Source organism: Myripristis murdjan, chromosome 13 (assembly GCF_902150065.1).
Source record: "Myripristis murdjan chromosome 13, fMyrMur1.1, whole genome shotgun sequence".
Lineage (NCBI taxonomy): Eukaryota > Metazoa > Chordata > Actinopteri > Holocentriformes > Holocentridae > Myripristis > Myripristis murdjan.
The window spans coordinates 34,161,426-34,189,172 of NC_043992.1; the positions used below are offsets into that span (position 1 = coordinate 34,161,426).

The 27,747-nt window shown below is 44.5% G+C and overlaps 1 protein-coding gene across 3 annotated transcripts in view; it reads left to right on the plus strand.

Annotated features, from left to right (window-relative positions):
- The window catches only part of robo1 (roundabout, axon guidance receptor, homolog 1 (Drosophila)), a 191,762-nt gene that overhangs the window by 111,609 nt on the left and 52,406 nt on the right, over window positions 1–27,747 (plus strand). For all 3 annotated transcript variants that reach the window (XM_030067248.1, XM_030067249.1, XM_030067250.1), the window contains exon 3: window positions 26,227–26,384. In XM_030067248.1, coding sequence (XP_029923108.1) covers window positions 26,227–26,384 — 158 coding nt within the window. The remainder of the gene's footprint in view (window positions 1–26,226; window positions 26,385–27,747) is intronic.

Here is a 27,747-nt window from a genome sequence, read left to right on the forward strand (position 1 = left end):
GTTTAAACAAGAGAGAAAAGTGAGAAAATGTTAATGCCTGTCTGAGAAAAGTGTATAAAGTGTGTAGTGAGGGGTTTTACCGCCTTAAAACATCTATAATATTTGTAAAAAAAAAAAAAAAAAAAAAAAAAGCTGACTACTTCGCGGATTTCGCCTATTGCGGGTTATTTTTAGAATGTAACTCCCGCGATTAACGAGGGACCACTGTAACATATTTTTTGTCTAAAATCTTTGCATTGCTTCTTACGTGATGACCTCTTTGGAACACATCCGGTCTAATATCACATCAGTACCATGTTTATATACTAATGCAAAGATCTCGGTTTTATCATATGTCATATCAATTTGACTTAAATAAACACTACAAAGCTTAATATACAAGCACATTCCCATATCAAGTATATTCTCATTTTATGCTGCATGACTAAGAATTGCCACATTCAGAAGACGGTTTGTTGCTGCTTTTGTCAAGAATAATTGTCAATAACATGACTCACCGCCTTTGTTATAAATAACGTTCTAAATGAAATTATGAATCTTTACCTTAATTTGACCCAGTTCACCATTGTTCTCCTCCTGCTGCTGCAGAAACACCCAACAGTAAGAGACAAGTGCTGGCACTTATACAGATATTACCGACACCCTCACAAACACACAAAAACATGCGTGCCACATTCTTCTGCCGCATTTCTCCTGCCTTAATGGGATGGAGCCAATTACTCTCTCAAAGGCTGGCTGTGCTGTACCTTATGGTGAGCCAATTGAGATGGTAATTCAGTTGTTTTTAATGGACACTCTCCCAATAATGAACCTGTGGAGGGAGAGATTTTCCAGACAAATTGCAGCTCATGTGGTAAATGTGGATTATGCTAATGTGAGGTGTAGAGGGGTTGTGATGTCTCTTGAGGTAGGGGGGTGTCATATAGCCCCCCCCCCTTTATAATGGAGGAGACCTTTCTATAATTGCCCCTAGTTTTGTACATTAATGGGAAGCGAGGGATTTGCACAGCACTGCTTAAGCACATCAGCGCGTTAAAATAGCACCGGCCGCATTTCTGTGCCTATGCGCCGCCGAGATATGGCTTGTTTTCACCGATGAGCATCAATTATTAGTTTTGGTCTCAGTCCCGGATACACTCCGCTGCTTGGTTATAAGGTCTCAGACGACAACGGCAGAGCAGATGGCTCTGAGAGTTTGGCCCAGTGCTTTGAGGCACATTCAGCATAAACTTTCTGCACAACATTCCTGCTGGTCCATTCACTGAGATCCAGTGTCATCTCTCTGTGGTGTCTGACCGGCTCATGTTCTGGTCCTGTCGCCCGGCCAGCCATCAGGCGACCCCCCCTCCACCCACCCCGCACCCCTCACAGGTTCCTGCTCTCTGACACCCGCCAGACAAGAGCCTGGGATCGGGACCGCCGGACACAGAGGAGGTCACCGTCTCCCGTTTCATCGGAGAGGATGAATAGATCTGGGACAGCCGAACGCGCACCGCCTCGGGCACCGCCGTCCAGGGAGAGAAAAGACGGCGAGGGAGAAGAAGAAAGAAAGAGTGAAGTGCATTCCTGAGAGGAGGAGAGGTGGGATTGAATGACAAGAGAGGACGGGGGGCCGCCGGTGACACTGGCAGTCGGTCGGGGATCGGGTTCTCGCTCTGAAAAGCGGGCTTGGGGCAACAATGACTTTGGCATCTGTCTGGAAGGGAGAAGCGAAGACCGAGATCCTGTCCCCCCCCCCCGTGCACCGCCGCGGAGTGCCGAGGGTTCACGGGAATGCCTTGAATACAACCTCGCCGGCGCTCTCTTCGGATACTCCACGGATCTCCTTGAAGAATGTCGCACAAAACAAACTCCAGCGTCAATTAAAGCGGCGCACTTTGACGCGCTGAAGCTCCCTCTTGAAGCTGAAAGCGCGGCGAATGAGAAGATTAGAGGGAATAACAGAGGTTTGTGTGCCAAGATGACTCGTCTTGTCCCCGGGCCATATTCTGCATTAGATAAGGATCGGCATTCCTCCACTCTACAGATGTAGGTCATGTAGCCACAGCGGTGCAAACAGAATCTGAGTCTTGCTTCATTTGTTTTATTACCCATCACTGTGCGCCGCGGATTTCCCGCCGTTTGCTCCTCGTAGATCAAATCGAGGCGATTGCTCCACGTTGTCTCTTCTGTTTCGCTGCACCCATGAAGCTTCGTTACAGTCAAATCGCGCTCTCCCTCTCTTTCCAGGCCATACAGCGATTATACTCGCAAAACACACACACAGACATGCGCACACACTGAGGAAATGTTACAACTTGGTGGTGGAAAAGAAAATGAGGAATGAGGCGCGGGGAGGAGGAGGTAGGCAGGCCTTGGGGTGACTCCTTCGATGAAGTATGGATGTCTGAACGAGGCTCTGTGGTGGGAAGAGACAGAGATGTAGATCAGCCGAGCAAACACAGGTCAGGGCCTCTGGAGCCAGGGGCCCGCCCCGGCCTAAAGATAGAGTCAGACACACAGATGCAGAGGGGGATCAAGCCCGGTGTCACACGTCCCACTGCTGATTACCGCTGTTTGTTGGTGCTTCTCTGTGAAGTGGGCCGGAGAATGCTTCCCCAGTGTCCCTGCTGCTCCAGGACAGGAAGAGGCTAAATGGAAGCCAATTAGCTTTGATTTCAGGTCAATTAGACGCTTTCTTCTCCCACATTACTGCGGATATTATCTTTTGGGAAGGGAAATCATGGGTATGCCATGAGGGGCTCCCTGGAAAACTTATGTTGCCTATCCAAAACAAGTGCTCAAACACTCTCAGAAGAGTAAACAAACAGATTGAGACCCAAAGGCTGACAAAGTCCCTGGATGTAGTATTTTTTTTTTTTTTTTTTTGAGAAAAGGAAATATCAACCGTACTGTTCCTTCCTTCTGTTTTGAAATGGAAAGATTGATTTGCTAAACATAGATGCAAGGGCTGTTTGCCGTCGCTGGACGTTGGGCATCGGGGTATTTTTGGCGCGTTCTGCAGTGCGCTAAGAGGTCGCCGACGTGTTAGGAGGGAAGGCTCGGGCTCTGCTCGAAAAGGAAATTGAAAAGAAACAGAACATGCGGAGTCGAATTTCATGAAATAATAGCTGTGACAAAAATGGGGAAAGGCGAAGCAGCGCAGAAACCAGAAACATTTTCTTCTTGGCCTGCAGAAAGGAGAGGCAGAGCGAGACAAATATATCAGGGCTATAACAAACGCGCCATTGTGTGGACGACTGAACTCATACACACTGCCGTTACATGCAAATATTGCTCCTGTGATATTATTGTGACTTAAGGTTGGCCCAGTAGAACGGGTATTTAACTTGGAGTTTTTGTTCCATGATTTTTTCTAGAGGTTATTCTTTAGATTTTTTTTTTTTTTTTTTTTTCCTCGCCAGTTTATCAAGAGAAATTTCAAACCAAGTGTGGCATCCTGGATCAGGTCCATGTGCCTGTAGCCTTTGTTTTTCATGGTGAGTCTGTGCCAGAGGGAGGAACCAACTGCAGACCCGTGCTGCCGTCTTAAGAGACCGCAGGTCAGAGGGGCCACTGGCCGGAGCTGTCAACTCTGCTCCGCTTCTCAGAGCACACACACACACTCGCAAAATGAACACACAAGTGGGCCAGCGAATCAGGGAGGCTCACATCAGAGGGTGTACAAACACATCAGCACAGTGAGTGCTTTCTAGCGCGCTCACGACTGGGCTGGAGTGGGGTGTTGTTCGTTTTGGCTTTGATTGTGTTTTTCTATGCATCGGCCGAGGGCTCATTATGGGCTTATACATAGCGTGGGTGGGCAGGGATGGATGCATGCAGTAGTGACAGGGAGGGCTTTTAGTGGACAAATGAGAAGGTGGAGTGTCTCTTCAGCCTGGGCATGGCTCTCTTATCTCGTGTGGAGTGGCCATAGATTGCTCTTATTGCACCATCCTGTTTGATCACTACCAGCCCTTACTTTGACCACTCCACAAACAGTGGTCATCGCCAGTGGCTGTGACTCCTCTGAAGCACATAATTTGAAGCACATTAGTGGTTGATGCTGCAGCGATGTTGTGGCAGTATAACCAAGGAGATTAGATTGGATTGGGTGGAATGAACAGAGAAAGAAAAAAAGAAAAGAAAAAAAAAAGCGAACCTCTTGAGTGAGGCTCGACCAATGCTCCGATTTTGTTTTGTTTGGCTTGCATACACATAAGCGATATGTTTATGCATTTATATGTATATGCATAGGCCTGTGTGAGTGTTAATGAATGAAAGAAAGAGACAATCAGAGCGTGATTGTCTGAATGGCCATAGCTGGCAAATGGATGTCATGCTCCATCTATTCCTAGAAGTTATTTCTTTTTCTTTCTCATTACTGGAGTTATTACGGAAAAGAGGAAGAAAATTGCTTTGGCTCGGGAAGTTAACTTTGCTTGCATTTTATCCTGCTGTTCTCCTCTGTGGCTGGCCCTGTGCCTGTGTGTACTGGCCTGGCACAACAGGGGCATGTGTATGTGATTTAGTAAGAGGTGGAATAGAGACACACTGGAGATAGAGGATGGAGCAACTCAGGACAAATTACTTAGACAGAATTATATCGTATTAAGTCTCTATAGATGCTACATAACACACAGTGATACTCAGCGGCCGGCCCCGGGGTTACTTGCACCGCATGACAGACTACCAAGAGAAAACTTGGCAACATAAACACATTGAGAACACATTTCCTTGGTGGCCTAAGTTACGTCTGCAGTGCATTCAACACAATATGTGCATTTGAAAGCTGCCCAGAGTAAATATTTACTCATCTTGGTCAAAGGCTCATGTTGGTGCATCGGCTCTCTCAGAGTCCGTGCAGGTCTGATTTGAATCTGCGCTCTCTGTGCACGTTCATGCCAAAGAGTTTTTAGTTGGTTTAAAGCATAGCATCATCCTATTAAAAGAACTGAAGCAATTACTGGTACAGTAGAATACGTGGAGTTTTTTCACCCTACATCAGGTGTACTATAAGGTTCTTTTAGGTGTTTTAGGTGTTGCATACCTGGCCATGAATCTCAATTTGGTGTTAAGTCTATGCAGGATCATGCACTCTGATTGGTACAATCAATCAGTCAATCAACCCTATTCAAGGTGCTTTACATCTTGATTGACAAATAAGCATAAAATAAGAAGTGAAAGGACAAGGAGACCGATGCACGCTCATAAAATGTGGTTAATTAAAAAAAAAAATAATAATAATAATAATAATAATAATAATAATAATAAATAAATAAATAAATAAATAAAATACTGAATAAAATATAAAAAACAATATGGAACGATTTAAAACAATAAAGACACAGCAATAATAGAATAACTCAAGAATAAGATACCGAATAAAAATATGAAAACAATATGAAATGATTTAAAACAACAAAGACACAGCAATAATAAAATAACTCAAGAATAAGATACTGAATAAAATATAAAAAAACAAGATGAAAAACAATAAAAGAGAATGTAGAATATAATAGAAACTGTCAATAAATAACAATAAAACAAATACAGATAAAATAATTAATAGTAAATAAGAAGTAGAGTACCTATAAAACTATAAAATTATAATATTATAAGACACTACATAAAGGTGATCGTGTGTATTGGAATTCAAGGGCATGCACATCAGTGTAAAATCTGTGTATTCACGTTTTGCATTACCTTTGACAATAAAATGTGCTTTACATTTTTTTTGCTTTTCAGTCATTTTGGTACCAAAACAAAGGGACCAGCTCTGACAGCCAACAACAACCAGTGAGAACAGACAGTTACATCAGCAGCTCCTGGCCCATGAGCCTATAACAGCAGTAAACACTGCTGTAAGGCCTGGCAACCAAAACATTTACAATTAACTCACTGTAGACATTATGTGGCTTTCATCACTAGCATCAGCAGTGTGCTATGCAATGGAATAACATGTGACATCAGCATAGGTGCCATATTTGTTAACATGAACTGTCTGTTTTTTGTTTTTTATTATTATTATTTCTTTGTGCAACCCAGCACAGCTAGAAAGCAGGTCACATCATCCAACCTACTGTATATTGTGAGTAACAATGAGATGCTGAGAGTCAAAAGAACCCCGGAGAGATCATTACTCATCACTGAGGAGAGACATATGGCCTTATCTGTCACCACTGAGGGAAGGTGCACCACTGTGACTCTCTTATTCCCCATTGGCTCCTATCACGCCTTGGCAAGCACAACAAACCACTGTGATATACAATAAGAGACATATTATTCTAAGGCCATGTGCAGATGGTGTGTAGTTGTGCGCTTGCGGTAGCTGAGGAGGAATAGTAAAATAGCTGGTGACAGATCGGGGGTCAGACACAGGGATTGTAAGGACAACACTGCCAGGCTTTTTAGCCCCACGATGACAGAGCTGACACTGGAACAGTGTCTGGCATGCTTGGGATGTCTCTGTTCGTTAGTCAAGGTTTCCACTCAATTGACTTTGTTGTAGCCTTGAGTGGCGGCCCTGTCAAGAGGTGAGGTGTCCACTTTACCACCAGTCAATCACCATGTTACAGTCCCTTGCTTTCCAGTCTCTGATCTTTTTTCCCCCCCTCCCTCCTCTTTCCTCTTTCCCCCCCTCCCTCCTCCCGCAAGGCTTCTGGAAATTTTAAGAACCAAACCGCAACTTTATTTTAAGCCCATCTCGGGAAGCCGGGTGGTCGGAGCGATCATCCCGCTCGTTCCACAAGATGGAGATGGGGCGACAAAAAAGTGAGGGAGAGGGAAAGAGATAGAGGAAGAGAAGATATTTGATCGGACAGAGAGGAAAAAAGGATAGGAGAGGAAAAAAGAATGAGATACTGTAACATTATATACTGTAGATGGAATGCAAGTCACAGAGAGAGAGAGAGAGAGAGAGAGAGATAGAGACAGATGAGACAGGGAGAGAAAATATATTGCCATCAGGGCTTTTTGAATAATTCATGGACTCTTCATAATCGAAAAACCCACTGTTTTTTATGACGCCATATTTCACAGCTAGTTGGTGCTTTTGGAGGCCTGTTAGACAGCACAATAACATCACAGACTGAAGAAGGAGAAATTACATGTGGCTGTGATATTCTGGTGCGGAATGCAAAGTTTGACCTGTGTGGTTCTCTCTCCCCGACCCAAACACAGCTCTCAGATCAGCTTCCCTGTCTCTGTTGTGACACCTGACCTCATGCCAATGAACGACGTCACGCATCGGACTCCTTTTTTCGAGCATGTCTGCCTTTCCTAAACGCTATGAGTTTCGCTTTGTGTGTGCCTCACCCGAACACCTTCTCTGATGTGGCATCGCTGGTCAAACCAAACTCTCGAATGCCCCTAAAAGCTGCGGCCGATTCATCTCAAAGCCTCCTCTCATCACAAAGGGCTGTGCGCCTGAAACCACCGAGTGATGTGCGCGATAAAAGAGGGCCCGGGGTATTGAGCCTCACATCCATCGCCACTTCAAAGAGCGGCAGCATCTATAGGAGCCGTTGCCATTGTCTGCTGTGCAGGTGTGCTGCCGACCACAGGCTCTTGAGGTCTCCGAAAGCCACAGAGCTCCGCAGCGAGGGCTTGTTGAGATGCTATCTGTCACAGATACAGACGACTTGGGAGGGACTCAGACAATGAAAGGCATGTGCAGTGTTACCGTAGGGCGGGCAGAATGTTTGCAATCAGCACTAAACTTTGCGGGCAGATCCAACCGGTTGGAGGGATATCAAATGTTTTGTTTCGAGCGAGATGAAAATACGTGTGTTTACCCGTTGTCCATGTGACATAATGCAACCCGGGCGCTCCAGTTTCTTCCCACATGCCGAAGACATGCAAGTCAGGTAGAGTGGAGGCTCTGAAGTGTCTGCGCTGCAAAAACGCAAAATCTTACCAAGATTATTTGTCTTATTTCAAGTCAAAAATGTCTTATTTCTAGTCAAAATATCTCATTACACTTAAAATAAGACATGATCACCTCAGAAGTAAATTATTTTAAGCAAATTTTCACTTGAAACAAGAGACAATTGTCTAAAAACAAGTTACTTCTGAGGTGATCATGTCTTATTTTAAGTGTAATGAGATTTTTTGACTAGTAATAAGACATTTTTGACTTGAAATAAGACAAATAATCGTGGTAAGATTTTGAGTTTTTGCAGTGTGGCTTTGTTCGTGTTGCACTGGTTGTCTTCCCACTGTCTCCCCAGTGCATGCTGGGATTAACTCCAGCCTCCTGCAACCCTGAGAAGCAATAATCAGGATGAGAAAATGGATGAGTGAATAAATTACACTGCAAGCCCAAACAGTGTATTTGTACAGTATATTTTATCACCGCCGGTATGGCCCGTGCTCCCAGGCAGGTCTCACCCGCATGACATGTCACGGCTCTGTTTTATTTTGCTCCGCTCCGCAACGAACTGAACGCCCCCATCCACCCCGCTCCCACAGAGCAACAAGCCCCGTCACATCCTCGCCCCGATTTGTTATTCGCCTTTGTTGAGCACAATGTAGCTTTTTAGCTTCCCGCTCGCTTATCATGTCTTTGTTGTCATACTTTAGCCCGGCAAAAGCTAAACACGGATCTATGGGACGATTGGAGGCCGCAGCGGCAAACTGTCTTCCCCCGTGAGGAACGTTCGGCATTCCTTATCTGAGGAGGGCTGGGAAGCATAGAGGGAGAGTTTATCTGTTCGCTGACCCCGCTCTCTCCTGGGGATGTTCAGTTTGTACAAGAGATACTAAGGGAGAAGAGAGCGGTGATAGGGGCGACTTCCTCTGTTGGATGATCCCATCCTTGCTTTCCATCTCTCTCTCTCTCTCTCTCTCTCTCTCTGTGTCTCTCTCTCCCTCTCCCTCCCTCTCTGTCTCGAGGGGCAGTTTATTTGCTGGCAGAGGCGACTGTTTGGTGTTTGGTTTAGCACTTGCTTGTTTTACGCCCCGGCCCAGTGAGTGTGGTGAGCCGGGTCGGGCACCAGGTGCTAATGAGCTGTGCCACTGACCACACAAGCCGGCAGCTCTGAACACACCACTGGGTACATATGGATACTGACCTCAAACACAGACCCCGTCGCAAACCTGTGTGCGCGGTAGGACTCGCGCCGCTATCTCAGCCAAGCATCCCACAGCCACGCTCTCTGCAGTATTCTGTGTGTCATCATCCTAGATAGATACACTGCAAAAACTCCAAATCTTACCAAGATTATTTGTCTTATTTCAAGTCAAAAATGTCTTATTACTAGTCAAAATATCTCATTACACTTAAAATAAGACATGATCACCTCAGAAGTAACTTGTTTATAGACAACTGTCTCTTGTTTCAAGTGAAAATTTGCTTGTTTCATTGGCAAAATTTGTTTCTTGTTTCTAGCTAATTTTCACTTATTTCAAGTGAATTTTCACTTTTTCCACAAGCAAATTTTCACTTGTTTCAAGCAAATCTTCACTTGAAACAAGTGAAAATTGTCTAAAAACAATTTACTTCTGAGGTGATCATGTCTTATTTTAAGTGTAATGAGATATTTTGACTAGAAATAAGACATTTTTGACTTGAAATAAGACAAATAATCTTGGTAAGATTTTGCGTTTTTGCAGTGTAGATAGATAGATAGATAGATAGATAGATAGATAGATAGATAGATACTTTATTCATCCCAAAGGAAATTCGCAGTTGTTCAGCAGTATCCACAGATTACAAGATTAAATAAATAAAAAATAAAGAATAAGATCTAAGTACAACACACTAGAGATCTAGGTACAACAGTGTGCAAAAAACAATGTGCATAGATAAAAAAAAAAAACGTGTGCATAGATGTAGTTCCTGTAGCTTCCAATAGATTATATTTCACTTGTAAGTGAATGATGACAAGGATTTTACGGTGAGGTGCTTGAAACTGCCGAGGTTTAAACTGCCCTCCAAATCATCTTGCGTTGTAGCCCGACTCGCCTCTTTCATGGCCTGATTAGTGCAGCACACCCGGATCGGCACTCTACCAGTCCACATCTCTCATGCATCTCTGCCTCCCCTTTTGGCAGGGAGACTCAAACATCTGCCCCCCACCTCCGCCCCTCTCTCCATCCTGCTTTCTCTTACCCTCCAAATCATCCAGCCTGTTCTTTCTCCTCCATTTCTTAAATTTCCTCTCCCCCTCTCTCCTTGCCCCTCCACTGCTCCAGATGGGCTTCTCTTTTCCTTTCAGAGTAATCCTTCTATGATGCTCAGGGGCTTTAGACTTGACCACATGCCTTTGGATGTTGGGAATGGCGTCCATGTTGAGTTTGATTCTTTATGAAGGGGTGATCCAGAGGTCCGCGCTTCCGGTGGAGGTCCCCGCGGACACCTGCTCAGCACAACGCGGCAGAGAAGCTCTGAGGGAGAGAGATGGAGACACAGGGCGCGAGAGTTAGGTTTTAAAGCTCGTCCGTGGTCAATCCTTGCATGATAATGTCAAGAAATATGACTTTGCATTACATGGTTTCTGGCTGCGGATGAGAAGACTCCCTTGGCATCAGATGTAGTGTAGTATAATGGGTAATGTGATACATCTCTGTATTTAAATTCCATTTTTGTCCAAGAAAAACATTCATACATGCAGGCAGTCCCACAGAACAGATCAGACAGCAAAGGAAAATAAGAAAATAGAATCAACTGATTAATTTTCCTTATTGAAACACAATTAAAACATGCCAAGAATGGATGTTTACTAAGTTTGATAGATTTCATATCCGTGCCAAAACAGTGTACCTGCTAGAAGAAGCTTCCTCAGTGTGATTGGGTTCATTTATTACATTTTGAGATGATTATTCTGTTTGTGAACAACCATCGCTAACGATACAGAGATTAGATTTATTGGGATTTGAGAGAAAAGAATAGAAAAATAAATACTGTTGAATATTATATAGCAGTCATCACCCTTTGAAGCGAGAATTTGTACCACATCCCTTAATAATATCTAAATGTTCTTTTGTGTGTTTTAAAATGTATCACCATGACCATCATAGCCCTATAAAATCAGTTTTGTTTTTTCCCAATTTTCATTTTATTTTTTCCCAAATTCCGTTTTTTTCCATTTTAATTTTTGGGAATTCCATTTTTTACCTTTTACTCTTATTTTACTACCAAAAAAGAGTGTGTTTTTAATGTTTATGACTAAAATGCTAATGACTAAAATGCACACAAATTAAATAGAAATGACCTTAAATTAATTGAGGTAACAAATAAACAACACTTTATTTATTTAACAATTACGTTGTTATAGCAATTAAAGGTGAAAATGATATGTTATTAATGATTGAACAATATGTTAAATTATTATTTGATTTAAAAATGTAAATTACTTATCAAACAGACCTAACAATTCAACCACCAATGAATGAGCAGTAGTATGCATGTGATAACACAGATTGAATATGAAAAATAAGCCGAAGTGATACCTCTTCTCTGAATAGACAAGCTAAGCCAGTGTGCTGCTGTTAGCCAGTGAAAATAGAGCCGAGTGGCAACTCTTCGCTTTGTTACACAATCTATGTCAGTGCGCTGCTGTAGCTGGAAAGTTTCTCTGCCTTTTGGACTCGTACGGTGCCGGTGCAGGTGTTGTAATGTTTTTTCTTGGTGGTGCAGGTGCAGGTGAAACGACTGGAGGAGGGGTTGTGCCACCCAGATTTGCTTCCCTCCATGTAATTTCCCCCAGACATACGTTCATATTCCACACAAAAACAGCATTTCATTCAAATTCTGTCAAATTCCGCGATATTCCACGTTAAAAAAAGATTCTGTTTTATTTGGCTAATTCTGTGATTCCATCCGCGATTCCATTATCGTGGAAATTATAGGGCCCTACCGTCAATAGCATTGCCATCATCACCATTATTACAGTGTAGTGACGTCATAACATCGCAATACCAAAGAAACGGTGCGTCATTATAACAGATGACTCTACGGGGAAGCCGACTCTCATTAGACAAACACGTCTTGACTTGAGGACCGGACAAATAAACATTGCGGGGGACGTTTCCTCCTGCGGTTTTTGAAAGATGAGCACCGCTGCCGGATAAAGAGCTGGAGCAGACAGACTCTGAGTGAACAGACAGGGTAAACACTGAAACAGAGGCACATGAAAGGAGCCAAAATCGCAGCTACAATATCTGTTTGGACAGAACGCACCCCGACACTCCCCTCCCTCCGTCAGGCCAATCCCAAGCTGCCTTGCTTGCGTTCATGCCGTCTTCCTCTTAGACACGCAGTCCCCTCAAGAGGAGGGAAGAGAAGGAAAGATTCCTCTCCCGCTTCTATAAATCTAGTGGATATTTTGGAGTCCTCTGCGAGTCCGTTGGTGTGGTAGCCTTAAATTTCACCCGCTGTGGGGCTGGGCTTTGTGCCGTGGAGAGACAGACTATAAATCAGTGCGCCAGGATGTTTCAGCCATGTTAACAGTAGCAAAGGAGCCCATAAAACAAAGGAGAAAAACTACGGAGGCACTATTCCTTGTTTTCTTTTGTCTGTGCCTCCCATAATGAAAACATAAAGATGGAAAATCCTGCACTTAACATGAGTCTGGAAACCCAACACAGAGTCAATTTCACAGGGATCAGGGTAATTTTTGGCACACTCACAAAACTTTCTCCTTGGCATCGGCCGTTGCTTGATATTGCATGTTGGACAACTTGACAACTGTAGTGTAAATCTATAACACCAAAGTGCTTGGCAGTAATAACGCAGAAACATATACTCGTGTGGTGGGCCGACGCTAAAGATGAAATTTCAGCCTCGTTCTGTCTGTCTCTCTCTCTACCTCTGACGGCGTTCCCCCGCTCCGTTCCTTCTCTGTATCTCTCCCCACTGTAACAGATCCCCCTCTTCGATAGGGTTATGGACATCTTTTCATCTTCTCCGGGTCCATCTGGGAGAGTTTAGGGTCCATGTGGAAGCCATTCCGACGGGGACGCCAACTGATCAGAGAAAGATGTGCCCCTCTGGAGCTCCAGCACATGTTTGGATCCCAGGACCCTTATTTGCTTTGTCTCACCCTCTTTAACATTCCTGTGCCCTATATTTCTGCAGGAACCCAACCCACCCCACCCCACCCATCCACACTTTTACTTAACCTCCACAACCTCTTCCTCTCTTCCTCCCTGGTTCTCCTTCCCTTCCCTTCTCTTCCTGTCTCCCCGGTGCCTGGTAAAGTGATTGGAGGGGGGATCAGCGTGGTGGAAATGAAAGTGGCCATGACGAAAGGCTGAAGGATCTGCTGTAACATTGCATTGGATCCCCCTTGTGTTTTTTCCTTCCCCATTTTCCTCCCCGGCCGCCTGTTTCCCCTCCGCACAGCCCCGATCGTGTTACTCTTCCCCAGTCACCTCCGCAACAGCCGCTGATGTAATCCGAGTTTACGGTCTCCTCTCCTAACCAACATCCAGCGTCCTCCAGAACAATCGCTCACTCCTACTGTTCTGTTTCCAGCCTTCCCAGCCCTCTATCGAATTAGACTTTCATTGGGAACTAAGTGTGTTAGGCTAAGATTTCCATTACGCCAAATTAAGATGAAAGGGAAACTCGGAGCTCATCTGCTTTGAATTAGATTGTTTGACATATGCTATAGAGGGAACATTTGCGTACCTCATGTCCACCGGACGTCATTAAGCGCGCTTTAATAAACTATAGTCTAAACAGACTGGCAGTGTATGCAGGAAAAGAGCACTGAAATACAAGGAGTCAAACACAGCTGGGCACACACAGATAAACTGGTGTCGCACAAATTCAGGCTCATGCTGCAATGTTGTCCTGTCCAAATATTGCAATATACAGTAGTGTCATCCCTGACAATACTGCACAAAAAAAAAACAAATTTTATAAAGTGATGAATAATTTACTCTGTATACACTCACTTTTTGTCTCCCTAATAACATATTGCAATATAAAAGCTTAAACTTGTAAATTAAGTTGCCCTTGCATAGCACGATTGCACCTTTTTTATGTTGATAAATAAATGCCAATGTGAATTTGCTTTACTCATAAGCTGAGATAAAAAATAAATAAATAAATAAATAAAAAATAAAAAACACATGGTCCCATGACTTTGGTCTGTGTGACTGGAGGGAGGTTCTGTAATGTAGAAAATGTTGCATATGGTTATAAACAGGACTCGAGTTGAGGGGGGATGAGGGTCGATGGCATCCCCCCCTGAAAAAAAACGGTCAAAATCATCCCCCCTGTAAAACTGCTATCCTCACTTTTCATCAAGTGAAAAAAATTGACCATCCCCCCTGAATTTTTTTTACAACTCGACTACTGGTTATAAATATCGCAATATTCTATATTATGGTATACAGTGGTCCCTCGTTTATCGCGGGAGTTACGTTCTAAAAATAACCCGCAATAGGCGAAATCCGCGAAGTAGTCAGCTTTATTTTTTACAATTATTCTAGATGTTTTAAGGCTGTAAAACCCCTCACTACACACTTTATACACTTTTCTCAGACAGGCGTTAACATTTTCTCACTTTTCTCTCTTGTTTAAACTCTCAGAGTTCAAACCTTCGTAGAAAAATAAGTCCAGTATTATAGAATGAACGCATTCTGTACTGTGCAGGAGACACGGCACGGAGGAGATTGATTGACAATGGTCTACAGTCCCTTAGCCAATCAGGACGCAGAACACAATGCGCTGTTAAAAAAAAAAAAAAAAAAAAAAAAAAAAAACATGCAAAATTGCACTTAAAAAAAAAATCCGCGAAACTGCGAGGCCGCGAAAGGTGAACCGCGTTATAGCGAGGGACAACTGTATGCAGTAGTGTCATCCCTGACGATACTGCACAAGAAAAAAAAAAAAATTTAAAAAGTGATGAATAATTTACTGTGTATACACTCATTTTTTGTCTCCCTAATAACATATTGCAATATAAAAGCTTAAACTTGTAAATTAAGTTTCCCTAGCATAGCACGATTGCACCTTTTTTATGTTGATAAATAAATGCCAAATACTGGTTTCCCCTTGTGTCGAACAACTCAAATTGAGAAACTGGTGTGAATTTGCTTTACCTTTTTAACAATTCAAGCTAAAAAAAAGGCATTTGTACTCATAAGCTGAGATGTAAAACATACGGTCCCATGACTTTGGTCTGTGTGACTGCAGGGAGGTTCTGTAATGTAGAAAATGTTGCATATGGTTATAAATATCGCAATATTCTATATTATGGTGTATCAGCGCAGGCCTAGTTGCACACTTGACCTTACATATCATTTTGTGCCTTGAGTGGAGGCTGTTCTGATGAGCAGTGAAAGGCCCGGCTCAGTCGAGGCACGGCCAGGAGCTGCGTCATCACCTCTGACACGAAACACATCCAGACCCTCAGACACTGAAGATGGCCTCCTCTCCACTTCCAGGATTTCATTCCCTCTGCCCCCGGTTCTGTTTGGACAGCACCGATATACAATAACACCATATCAGTCTCTGCTGTTGTCGGTAATATATCTGTGTTTTTGGAAGATGAGTGAGAGAGCGGGGAAGGTATTTTAATCTGCTCCTGAAATCTCCGGCTAATAGAGAAGTGAAAAGACCTGGAGCAGATGTTTGTATTCCAGAAAATCTTGGATGAGGGTAAGCCCGGGGTCAAATGCAGCTCTGCAGGATCGCACAGTGTGTGTGTGTGTGTATGTAATGTGTGTGTAGGTGTTAGCGAGCTGACAGCCTCTTGGTACAGTATTCCCTCCTGCTCTTGATCATGAGCTCTCCAGCCTGAGTGAGCGCAGCTATATCACTGCACGTCACATCCCATTAGGAGCCTTTGTGATGACTGCACAGCCCGTAACACATGCTGACTGGTGCACCAACTCACTTAACCACCCCTCTCCGAATTCGCCATGTGCCTATCACTCTCTTTTCCCCACACACACACACACACTGTATCCTCATGAATAAACTGGTAGACACACAAATGACAGACAACCGCACACACACATGCACAGCTTTTGGTTTCTCAGAGGAAAAAAAAAACAGGATAAAGGTGCCCCACGTCCCCCCCCCCCTCGCCCTCCTCCCAGTCCAGTCACATTCATGGGTCCCGTGACTGGTCTGGGTCCTACACAGCTGCTTTGTGGTGGTGCGGATGAGGAGGGGTGACTGCAGAGGAGGAGGTCCAGGGGGAGGGCCGGTGGGGCTCCAGGGGCCAGGAATGTTAATTGGGAAGATTGTTTTAATAAGGCCCTCATTGCAGATGCTGGGAGAGGGCTCGCCGGCGGGGGCCACACAGACCGGGGAGAGCGACTCACAGAGGGACATTGTCGGCAAACGTCACCGACACAATATGAAGTGAGCGGGATAACAACACGTCGTGGGACTTTTATCAACGGCGTCTCGCAGAAGTGGATAATTCTTTCATGTTTATGTTTCGTCCTCTGGATGTAAAGAGGATTAGCTGTAATGAGCATCGTGATCAGCGTGTCATCTGCATGCACTCACCAGTTTTCTGTAAAATCCCATTACAGTGCAAAGACCCACATAGACTATCGACTGTGTATTACAGTTGAACACATACAAGAGAAAAATACAGGGAGGAAAGATGAGAGGAACAAAGAGAAGAGAGAGAGTTCTCAAGAGATAGACTAAGAGACACTTCCACTGGAGTGTAGCCTTCACAGAGCTATTCTTACAGCAGATGCAGCGCATGCCAGGACAGAAGTGAAAACCAGCATGCACACACACTCTGACACATTCACGTTGTGTAACAAGGTGTAACAATGAGGCACTTCTCTCTTTTTTTTTTTTTTTTTTTTCCATTTCCATTTCCATTCCATTAATAAAGAACGGCGCTTAGAACATGGAGATACGGTGCAGTATTCAATAAAGCTGCACATCAACAAGTCACCGATGGATTTATTCTTCTCCAGTCTATAAGACGTGCCCTGATGCCACAACCGCAACGCATTGTGTGCATATTGTGTGTGCACAAAGCAGTGAAAATCCCTCGACCCACTTCACAGGGGGGCAGATATGCTATGAACAGAGCCCCGTTACCTCTGCTGTGTGTGTGTGTGTGTGTGTGAAAGAAAGAGAAAGAGAGGGCCTACATGTGTGTGTTCATGTTTTGTGTGTGCTATAGTGTTACATGGGCACTTTTGTGTCTCTGTGAAGAGAGGGCTTCAGGGCTTGAGGCCGTACAGTGAGCGGTGAAAGCAGGGTTACCGGGGTTCTCTGGGCTGCAGAGCTCCCCCTACAGACAGACAGGCTTCGTAACACCGCAGACAGGCTGTGCTGTCTCACCCGCCGGGCTCATACCACGCTGACTTTTGTTTACAGAGAGCACGGGTCAGCCGAGGACACATCAGCAGATCTTCTCCGTGCTCTTAGAGACGCCATGACAGCGTGCCTCGTGTTGTCCGCGCCTCCATCGTGAAGGTGATGCAAATGAAAGAGTTCTCCCATTGTAAAATAAATTTATTTACCTACCTCTCGCCCCTTCATCTGCGTCATTATTACTTTATGGCTGTGTGAAACTCCCCAAGGCATGATGTGAGGATGGAAAAAGAAACAAATCCATTGGCTTCAGCTCTAAATCTGGTAAATGGAATGTTTAATTTCTCAGGGCCAGGGCCTTAATGAGAAAGCTGTAACATGTCTGAGTGCATTTAGGAGCCGTGATACTCGGTGCTGTGTTTCCACGGCAGGTAACATGCAGTCAGAACCAAAACAAGGCTGACGTCTCAGGAGTGGACAAGATTAGAATAAACGGTCCCTCTGTGTGTTTTTCGATCATAAAATTTAAACGTGATAATCTCATGCAGATGTTTGTTACACAGTTTGCATTGTGTGAGCGGGTGTTCCTATTAGGATTTTATGGGGGATTGTATTTTTACTTGTCTTTTTTTTTTTTTTTTTGGGAAAGGAGGTTGTTCTTGAGTGAAGTTTTTTTTGCTGACATTCCTGACTGTGCAGCCCCGGCGTTTGAAACACTCTTTATTTTACTCCGACCCGTGCTCGCCCACCACTCCAATCAAATAGGGACTGTTTATTGAACTATGAGGTGCCAAGTCACTCACTCACTCACTCACTCACTCACTCACTCACATAAAGCTGCCTCCCCGCTGCCCTCTGTGCCTCTCGTCGTGCTCGCCGAGCCCCATCTCTCTCTACAAGCCTGACGAGAAGACTTATGACCATTTAAACAAACACAGGCACTCAATGGCCTCTCTGTCTGTGAGGCTGTGGGGCAGGGTTTCCTTTATGTGGTGTGTATGTGTCTGTGTGTGTGTGCCTATGTGTGCACACATGTTAGCGTATATCCACGTACGGATATAATTGCTTTTAGATCCTCCTGCACATGAGGCTTGCATGTGTTTGCCGAGTGTTTAATGTAAAGAACGGAGCCGAGACTGAACCTCCTCTGGCTCGGTGTGGCTCGGCGAGCGCTGACATGCCCTCTGCGGTGCCACCGAAAGGTCCACGCCGCCATCTGCCCTGCATGCCAGCGCCAGGTATAGACTGTAATGACCTGGCACATCAGTGTGTGAATGCCTTTATCTGCCTTCTTCCAACTACACACACACACACACACACACACAACAGCAGTCCAGGAGGTCCACCCTCACTCCCCTGTCTACACTGCAAAAAGTCAAAATCTTACCAAGATTATTTGTCTTATTTCAAGTAAAAAATGTCTTATTTCTAGTCAAAATATCTCATTACAATTTAAATAAGACATGATCACCTAAGAAATAACTTGTTTTTAGACAGTTTTCACTTGTTTCAAGCTAATTTTCACTTTTTCCACTGGCAAATGTTGCAAATGAAACAAGCAAATTTTGTCAAATTTTGCAAAATTGTCTAAAAACAAGTTACTTCTGAGGTGATCGTGTCTTATTTTAAGGGTAATGAGATATTTTGACTAGAAATAAGACATTTTTACTTGAAATAAGACAAATAATCTTGGTAAGATTTTGACTTTTTGCAGTGTACATGGCATGGTTTACATTTGTATCTGTGGATCTCTGGAGTTAGTCGCACATGTGCTGCTCGTTCTCCTGGACGCTGATCAAAACGCAGTGACACAGCCTTGTCTGATCTCCAAAATGTCAAAATGCCTTCAAGTGATGTTCAAACTGAGCGTGTTTCTCCGTGCTGCCCGATGTTATATCACTGCGAGCGAGAGAACCACAGGGGGAAAAAAAAAAAAAAAAAAGGGAAAAATGATGGGAACCATTCGATCGCCGCATATTTGCCCATTCTTTGTTTATTTGCTAATGGTTTCCTATGGTTTGTCCTGGCTGTGGATGTTTACCGGAGTTAATAAGGGGCATCCTGTCTCTGTTTTGTGACATGACATCACATTTCGAGCGAGCAGATGACCTCATGGCGTTCGCGGTGTGCAGGTGCAAACCCTAAAGGCCAATTTGGTAATAGTCTGTCTGCCCTCGTTGACATATTTATGGTTGTCCACGAAGCATTTTGTGGTCGCCCGGGCACTTACACTGTCAAGCCATGTGAATCTGCAGATGGGACCTCCTATTGAATGTCACGGCTGTCTGGAGATATACAATTATTTTGTAAACAATTTATCGATACTGCATTGCATTGGGAAGGAAACATATGTGAAAGCCCATAAAAACACTCCAAGCCTGGAAAATATTTGATGATTTTATCCGCGTGGGCCATTAATCACAGCTGCCTTTCTACCGATGGCCCTTTGTCTCTCTGTTTGTGTATGTGCACATAGCTGAGGCCTGCTGTAATGTTTATAACTGTAATCCCGGGACCTCGACCCCTCGTAGACGGCTCCTTGGGCATGCTCATGAGGCTTGCGTGCCGCAGGGTAGGATAGTGTGTCTGCGGGGTGGGCAAGAGGGCATGAGCTCAGAGCCGAGGAACGAGAGCCAGACTGAGAAAGAGAGAGGGGAGGCTGCCGTGTCCAATCTCATCACCCCGGTGGTGGGGTCAAGGGGGAGCAGGGGAGTGAGAAGAAGGAAAAAGAGAGAGAGAGAGGAGGGGTTGGATCTCCAGAGTACAGTATGAGCCCTCTTATATTTTCACACCCAGCAGCAAGACTACTAGATTTATGCAGTGCAAACATTCACACACTGTACGCACACCTCTGGCGAATTATCCACCCCCCCAGCAGCCTTTGCGATAGAGTGGCAAGGGTTAACACACCATCGCCACAGGCCTCCCTTTGATGTGAGCTGTTGAGTGTGTGTGTGAGCTCAGAGAGAAGCGAGAGGAGCGGGTCAAACGCCGAGGGGGCAGAGCGAAATTTAGAGACGAAGTGGGAGATACGGAGAGGGAGAGAAAGAGAGGTGTTTGTCCCACAGGACAGAGCTGGAGGCGAGGTGAGGAGCGTCCGTATGGAGGGGTTCACCATACAGCACAGCTGCACTGTGAGCAAGCCAGCCCTTTCGCTTATGGCATAAACAACACTCATAAAGGGATGAAGCTTTATGTTTTACAATAAGTAGGAATGGGTTGTAGGGACGTTCGACTGTAAACCCCACTTCACCGCATTTAAATTTTACCACACTGCAAAAAGTCAAAATCTGACCAAGATTATTTGTCTTATTTCAAGTAAAAATGGCTTATTTCTAGTCAAAATATCTCATTACACTTAAAATAAGACATGTTTCAAGACTTGTTTCAAGTGAAAATTAGCTTGAAACAAGAAACAAATTTTGCCAATGGAACAAACAAATTTTTACTTGTGACTTAAGTGTAATGAGATATTTTGACTAAAAATAAGACATTTTTACTTGAAATAAGACAAATAATCTTGGTAAGATTTTGACTTTTTGCAGTGCAGGCGAAAAAATTTGTATATGTTGTTGAAGCTCCTGTGCTCATGTGATTTTTTTTTTTTTTTTGCGTCAGTCACATGGTCTGATATGGGACGACTGACTGACAGTTGAACTGGCACACAGCATGACTGCTTGCACCCACTCGATCTGTTTTGCACATTTGTGTGCTTCGGTGTTATTCTTCTTCAGGCTTCAGCTTGTCTCGCTGCTGTGCCGTGCAGAGGCCGTGTCAGTAAATACAGTAACAGGCTGAGCTTGGGAAAGAGAGACACAGAAGGAGACAGAAATTCTACTGTAGTCGAGGCTTTAACTAGCTATGAACATCTGGGACCGATTAGCCATTTCATATTTTCTCAGTGTTTGCTGTACCGGCCGTTCAGCCCCACCTTGTAACCCTGGGTAATATATGACTGGCCATGAGTGACTGGTGATAGCCTCATGTTGTGGCACCTTTTGACAGAAAATGAGCAAATTTGTTCAGTTTTTTTTTTAGGAGCACAGCAAACCTCAGAAAAGAAGAGGAAAGGAGAGCAGATCCACTCCCAGTGTACGGAACAAAATCCTTATTTCCCTTCGCTCCTTCCCTTCGCCTTCGTCTCCTTCTCATTCTGTTTTCAGTCTTGTTCTTCTCGTTCAATTTGTTTCAGTTTTTCCTCCCCGTAGCTACCCATGTCCACTCTGTTTCAAGGAAGAAACCCCCAGCCACAGGCCACAGGCTAGACCAATGCTGCGCTCCGTGTGTCTCTCCAGGATTGGCTTTGGGTGCCTTCCGATAAATCTGCAATTCCCCAGCGGGTCTGTTTTTGTATACTCTCCAAAGATTTAGGGGGAAGCTCGCTGTACTCTGTTTAATTTCCTCAGAACAAAGCTCATTTGATCTTCCCACCCAGACTTGTGTGCCGCATTAAGTCTTCATTTTCATTAATGTTGGAGGCACAGCGCAGGAATCTCATTTTAATTTTGACATTTCGGCATCTGTTTTCAATTTTCCAGCGGGGGGAAAAAAGTGCATGTGCGTGCATGAGCGCATGTGCGTGTGTGTGTGTGTTTGTGTGGATAACAGGATGGCTTGTGGGGGTGATGAACCTGGGAGTTTGGAGAGCCGAGTGCAGACATCTCAGCTGACCTTTAAAAGGAGCGTGTGAATGTAGGATGATGGCCGCTAATTGGGTTAGCCTGAGCACAGCTTAGGTCCACAGTAGCAAACGGTGGACTATAGAGTGATTTATCATACGGTACAGTGGAGTGTGTTTAGCCTGGGCTTGGGCCTTACAGATGTTTGCCCCTGCAGACAGGAGCTCTGCAGCGATAGATATGGCTGTTTTATGCACAGTCAGCTGTTTGTCTGGCAGTGAGGCGTGTCAGCCAGATGAGATGGGAGACGTCTCAGCCGTAACCCACTGAAAACCGAACAGAAAAAATTACATTGCGGCTAGTATCGCTTTACCTTGAGATTGCATATAGCCGGTGATATACATCCAGGTCCGGATGCTCATACTGTTTCATCCCATCATCAGCATATTTGAGCAAATCCAGGACGGACAAAGAGGCGTCTTCATGCTGGGACCTGTGACTTTGGCCCATTTCCACATATTAAGCCACAAACTCAGAACCTCTCAGTGCGTACTCACACCCACACACACACACACACACACACACACAAGCACACACACTGAGCTTGGCCTCCCTGTTAATAGCGCAGGAAATATTATCTGCTACGGGACAGCTGCAGGCTCACTAGAGAGCGGCAGAATGGTAGAGTAGGCTCATTATCCCCAAAACAGACAGAGACACACACACACTCTCAGGACAGCGCTTAAGTGTGAGAGAGCTTCTCTCCCATTTTGTGTCCGATTCGGTGTCCCAGAGCTGACGCAGGGAGGTAAGCAGGAAAACAGGGCCTGATGCTGGATGTATAAATGAGGGAGGAACGGAGGACGCCTCGCTGAAACCAGGGAGGCCAAAGGCAACCGATTCAGCCATGACTCCGGATCTGAGCTGGGGCTTTGTACCCCATCCAAATGTACGTCTTTCTGTCTGACAGACTTTCTGGCTGCCTCTCTCTCTCTCCCTCTCCCTCTCTCTCTCTCTCTCCGTGCATCCCAGAGGATTTTGTTTTCCACTACGCAGATGTTCAGGGCTGTCTGCTGTGCTGCACTCAGCTGTGTTTATAACAAAGAGGTGTTGGTTAGGAGGAGGAGAGAGGGCAGCGAGGCGGGGGAGAGGAGGCTGTCGAGGAGGGGGGGGGGGCGAGGGTCACCGTGCTGTTGGTGTAAACACTGAATGATGCCAGCTCTCCCTCGGGCCCTTGCCCTCGTCGATACAGCATCCCTTTTGCGCTCTTTTCCATCCCTCCCCTTTATTTTCCGGAGAGACGAATACATGTGAGCGCGAGGCCAGCGGGGGGAAGGCGGCGACCCGCTGAGAACAGACGAGGTGCACTTAACGTCACAGTCAAATTTACCGAGCTTACTCATCCGGGCGTTCATCATCACTGGTTTTTGCACAAGCTGGAGTCCCACCACCAGCAGTGCAGGACAAGACGAAGAGCGGGAGGGAGGAGGAACGGATACAAGAAATAGAACACACATTCCCACAAACATTCTTTCCTTTTAATTTCTTAGGCCAGCAGGATATGGCTCAAACTCTTTGTAACCATCTGTTGATGTGTTTACACTTTGTTCATGCCTACTTAAAATAAAAAAAAATAATAAAAAAAGACTTTTGCACACACAAATGCATTGTCCACTGTTCTAAAAGCTCTTTGAGTCTGATTAGAAAAACCCAGCCTCCTCAGAGCGGGCTGACCCTCCATGCTGATACTCGTGGAGACGGTGTTTCTACAGATGGAGCTGGCACTCTAATGAATCGGATGTTTACTGTTTACGTTCACATTCCCGGATGACCGTATCTGCATTTGACCGTGGCGAATGAGCTCACTCACCACGCAGCTGCACCGTCGAGTTTGACTTGGACGGGAGTGAGCGCGGCAAGAGGAGGATGACACACACATCATGATTTTTCATCCAAATACAGTACGGCGCGCGCATATGTGAATCGCTGCCTCTCTGTAGCTGGGGACTAGAGCTATGCAAAAAAAAAAAAAAAAAAAAAAAAAAAAAAACTGATACAGAATCGATACAATTGAGTATCGCAAAATCATGCTATGTTTCATATGGTGACATCTACATTTTAGTGCATTGTGTTACGTGCACTACGCTCATAGTGCTTATTTTACATCGTGCACGATGTAAAGTGATTTCATTTTTGAGTCTGTTTCTCACTCAGTTTATCATAAAATATGTTGTATATTTCATTAGCCTTCCCAGGTGTTATGCAGAAAGTTGTTGGTTTCTTTATACATTTTCAGTTAACCCTATAAAGCCATTTGTATCATATATGATACACATTTTCAATTCCGTTTTTCATTTTCAGTTTAATCAATACTTGACCAAAATACTGTTGTATACCTTTGAACACTTCCCCTGTTCAGCCTGGACCATACCATTGGCACTTCAAGTACATATCATATATCATACACCAGAAAGGTCGTGTAATAACATATTTTTTTTATTTTTTATTTTTTTTATATATATTTTGTTATAGGACTAAATAAAGGGTTCAATTTCAAAAAATTGGAATTTTCTGCCAATTCTTTCATAGTTCAGGCTTTATAGGCTTAATTCTATATGTTCTAGCAATGTGTTATGATGCAAAGCGTATCATGATTCATGCATCGTGATATGTGCTGGATCCTGAAGTGCTCCTTTGCTTTATTTATTAATCGTTATTATTTTTTGAGTTATTATTAAACAAGATATCCATGCATTCAGAGTGAGTTCAGGTGGTGTTCCAGCTTTGCTCAGGGAGGTGTGGGGGTGATTAAGCTGCAGAGGACTGGGGGGAAGTCATTACCTCCCATCTTCTTCAAAAACCTATTTCCTACTGTGGGATTGGGTTCCCACTCCACGTTACAAGAAACAGAGAGTGGTATCTTGGCTTGGCAATGGCCAATTAAGTGCTTAAAGGGTTTAGGCAGGAATTTGTTGGCTGTCAGTAGGTGAGGGCTCCTGGGGTGAGCCTGACTTTGATCTGTGGCGGAGGTGACTTGGAGCAAGTCGCGGGGCGTGAGACAATAGACTCTGGGGGCTCTGCTCATTCTCCAAATAAAGGTGAAATAATGTTCACTCGCTTATACGATGACCTTTTTAGGCACACGTGACTTTCTGTCACATGTCAAACGGAGAGTAATGCACATCCACACCTGACATGACAAGCACCATTTTCTAAAGGTTTTTTTTTTTTATGTGTTTCTGTGAATGCAGTGAAGCTGGGAAAATGATTACTGGCACACCGTCTCTAGAAGGAGAGGTTGTTGCTTTTTCATTACTCTCTCCCCTCTGATAAATCTCTTCAGTTTATCTGTAACACCAGAGATCGAGACAGCATGCTATATCTCTGACCGCAGAAAACACATCAGTAACAATGTTTACATGATATTTTTGTTTTTTGGGGTTGTTGGGTTGATTTGCGATTTCAGGCGAGGCTGGTGAAAATCTGCATAGATCAGTTATTGTCTTTTTAAAACCCCATGCCAAGCTTTGAACCTGTTAGACGTCATGGGACCTCCTGTGTCCTCATCATGATGTGAAAATCCATCGCCGAGCGTCTGTGAGCATCTGTTCTCTCTCCGTGGCACTGCAGCACCTCCAGCAGGGACAATCGATGCAAATAAAAATCGCCGTCCTCAGTGAGCCAGCGCTGCTAGATTGGATCTAATGCAGGTATCCATCTGTGTCAAGATATCAAGGCTCTGTGAGCTCAGGGCACGTAAACCCCGTTTCTTTGAGGGAGATGAAGAGGTGATGATGAGGATGATGTTTGTGTGTGTGTGTGTGTCTCTGACGGTGACAGTCACAGTCACCAACAAGGAAGGTCAGTGCTATTAAAGCCATTGATGGGCGCTGATGGGAGTGTGTCACCACTTGTATAAAGCTTATTGACAGTGCAGTTATATGGGAGAAGGAAGGCCACTGAGGGTAATGTGTGTACAGCTTACCTTTGACTGTCTGCAGAATTGTAGGAAATACACCATATATGCTGTTTTTGATCGAGGCGCCGCTATGTGCTGTGAGCAAATCCACGTTTTAATGGGATTTTAGTGTCAATAACACGATACATTTAATAAAGAGAGGAGCGTGCGCCCAGAATGTTTTGTCATCCATCCATAAGCACTGTAATTACATGCATGTCGAAACAGCAGGGCCGCTGTTTATCTAGCTGCCAGCAGGTTTACAGATTCAAGAACAGGTTTAAGTGCATCTTATTTACCAATTTAATCATCAGCCTTCTAAACTCTTCTTCTTCTGCTGATACTTTCGTTTCATTGCGTGGACATTTTTGACCTTTTTAACCTTTGTTTCCTCCCTCTTGCTCTCCCCCCCCCTGCAGTTCTGCGTGATGACTTCAGACAAAACCCTGCAGATGTGATTGTGGCAGCAGGAGAGCCAGCAGTTTTGGAGTGCCAGCCCCCACGCGGGCATCCTGAACCCAGCATATCATGGAAAAAAGATGGTACTAATATCGACGACAGGGATGAGAGAATCACTGTAAGTACACAATGGAACAGTGACTTTTAACTCTTTCTTTTCTCTGCAACAAACACTAGGGGTGTGAATTAAACATTATTTATTCTAAAAATATTGACAATACAGTTGTAGTCATAGTCTTCTGATTAAGAACAATGAACGATTCAAATCAGCCTATTTATTTCTTTCAGCAGATCGATGCAGTTGAATTGGCAGAATTCAGAATCAGTGCATTGACACACCTACAGTATACTTTTGTCATTGCAGTGGTTACTTTAACAGATAGACTGAAGTATGTATTGATGCCTTGTGCATAAGCGTGATGTGTTCAGATGTATGTGATAGGACAATGCAGTGATGCAGGTCAAATCATTACCACTTCAGTGTTTGTTGAAAGATTGATTCTCTTGGCTCATTATTCTCATATAGCAATTACCAGAATCAAAGCAGCCCCTGCATCCATTAATGACTGTGGTTTAGAACCAGTCCTGCTCCATTAGTCAGCAGAAGTGCATTGATTGGGGACGGACTGCTGATGAAATCAGCCAGGAGACACGCAGATCAGGGATGAGCAAACGAGCCGAGCAGAATCAAAGAGGAGAAAGTCGTTCTCAGCAGCAGCAGCAGTTGCAGCGGCAGCGCTCGCAGAATGCAAACAGCTCTCTACATCTGATTTAGAACCGCACCAACCACCAATTAATCAGCATTAATGAGGACAGTTGCACACCCAGCGCTGCAGTATCAGTCTGCTCTGCGTGCTTGCTTACAAAACGTCTGGATAGTCAGTTCCAAGCAAACACAACTCTATACATAGTAATTCTGACAAAGCGGGAAGAGACTTTTGCCTGTTGTGTTTGATTATACTGATTGGATGTGTTGTGCTTTAGGGAAGAAAAGGCTCCGAGTCAGCGCTAACACAAGCAGGCAGTGAGGAGGAAGCAGTTAGCAGTGGGTCTGGATCTCATTCTTACATTGTGACTCGTGGGGTTTTAGGGCTTTGGCTCTGCATTGGACAGTTGTTAAGTAGTCAGATACTGTAGTTTGGCCCTCAGCTGCTGTCCATGGCCAACCTTACAATGCAGTCATGGAACATGAAATCTCCCCAGGACGATAAATACACCATACTAATAAAGATGTTTATGCCTTCAGCACAGCACTGAAATCCTGGCTGGCTGGTTGAGCTCAATACATTTTCATTACCAGCGAAGTCAAAACAGTGATTTATCACTGCTGGCTGTCTTCAGCAGAGGATTGTACATGACTAAACACAGGGTCTTTGCTCAGTGAGGTTTGGTTGAGGCTGGGCGCTCTGAGCCCTAATCACAATTCTAAGTCATAAACAGTGTTAAGTCTCTCTCGCTCTCCCTTTCTCTGCCTCTCTCTC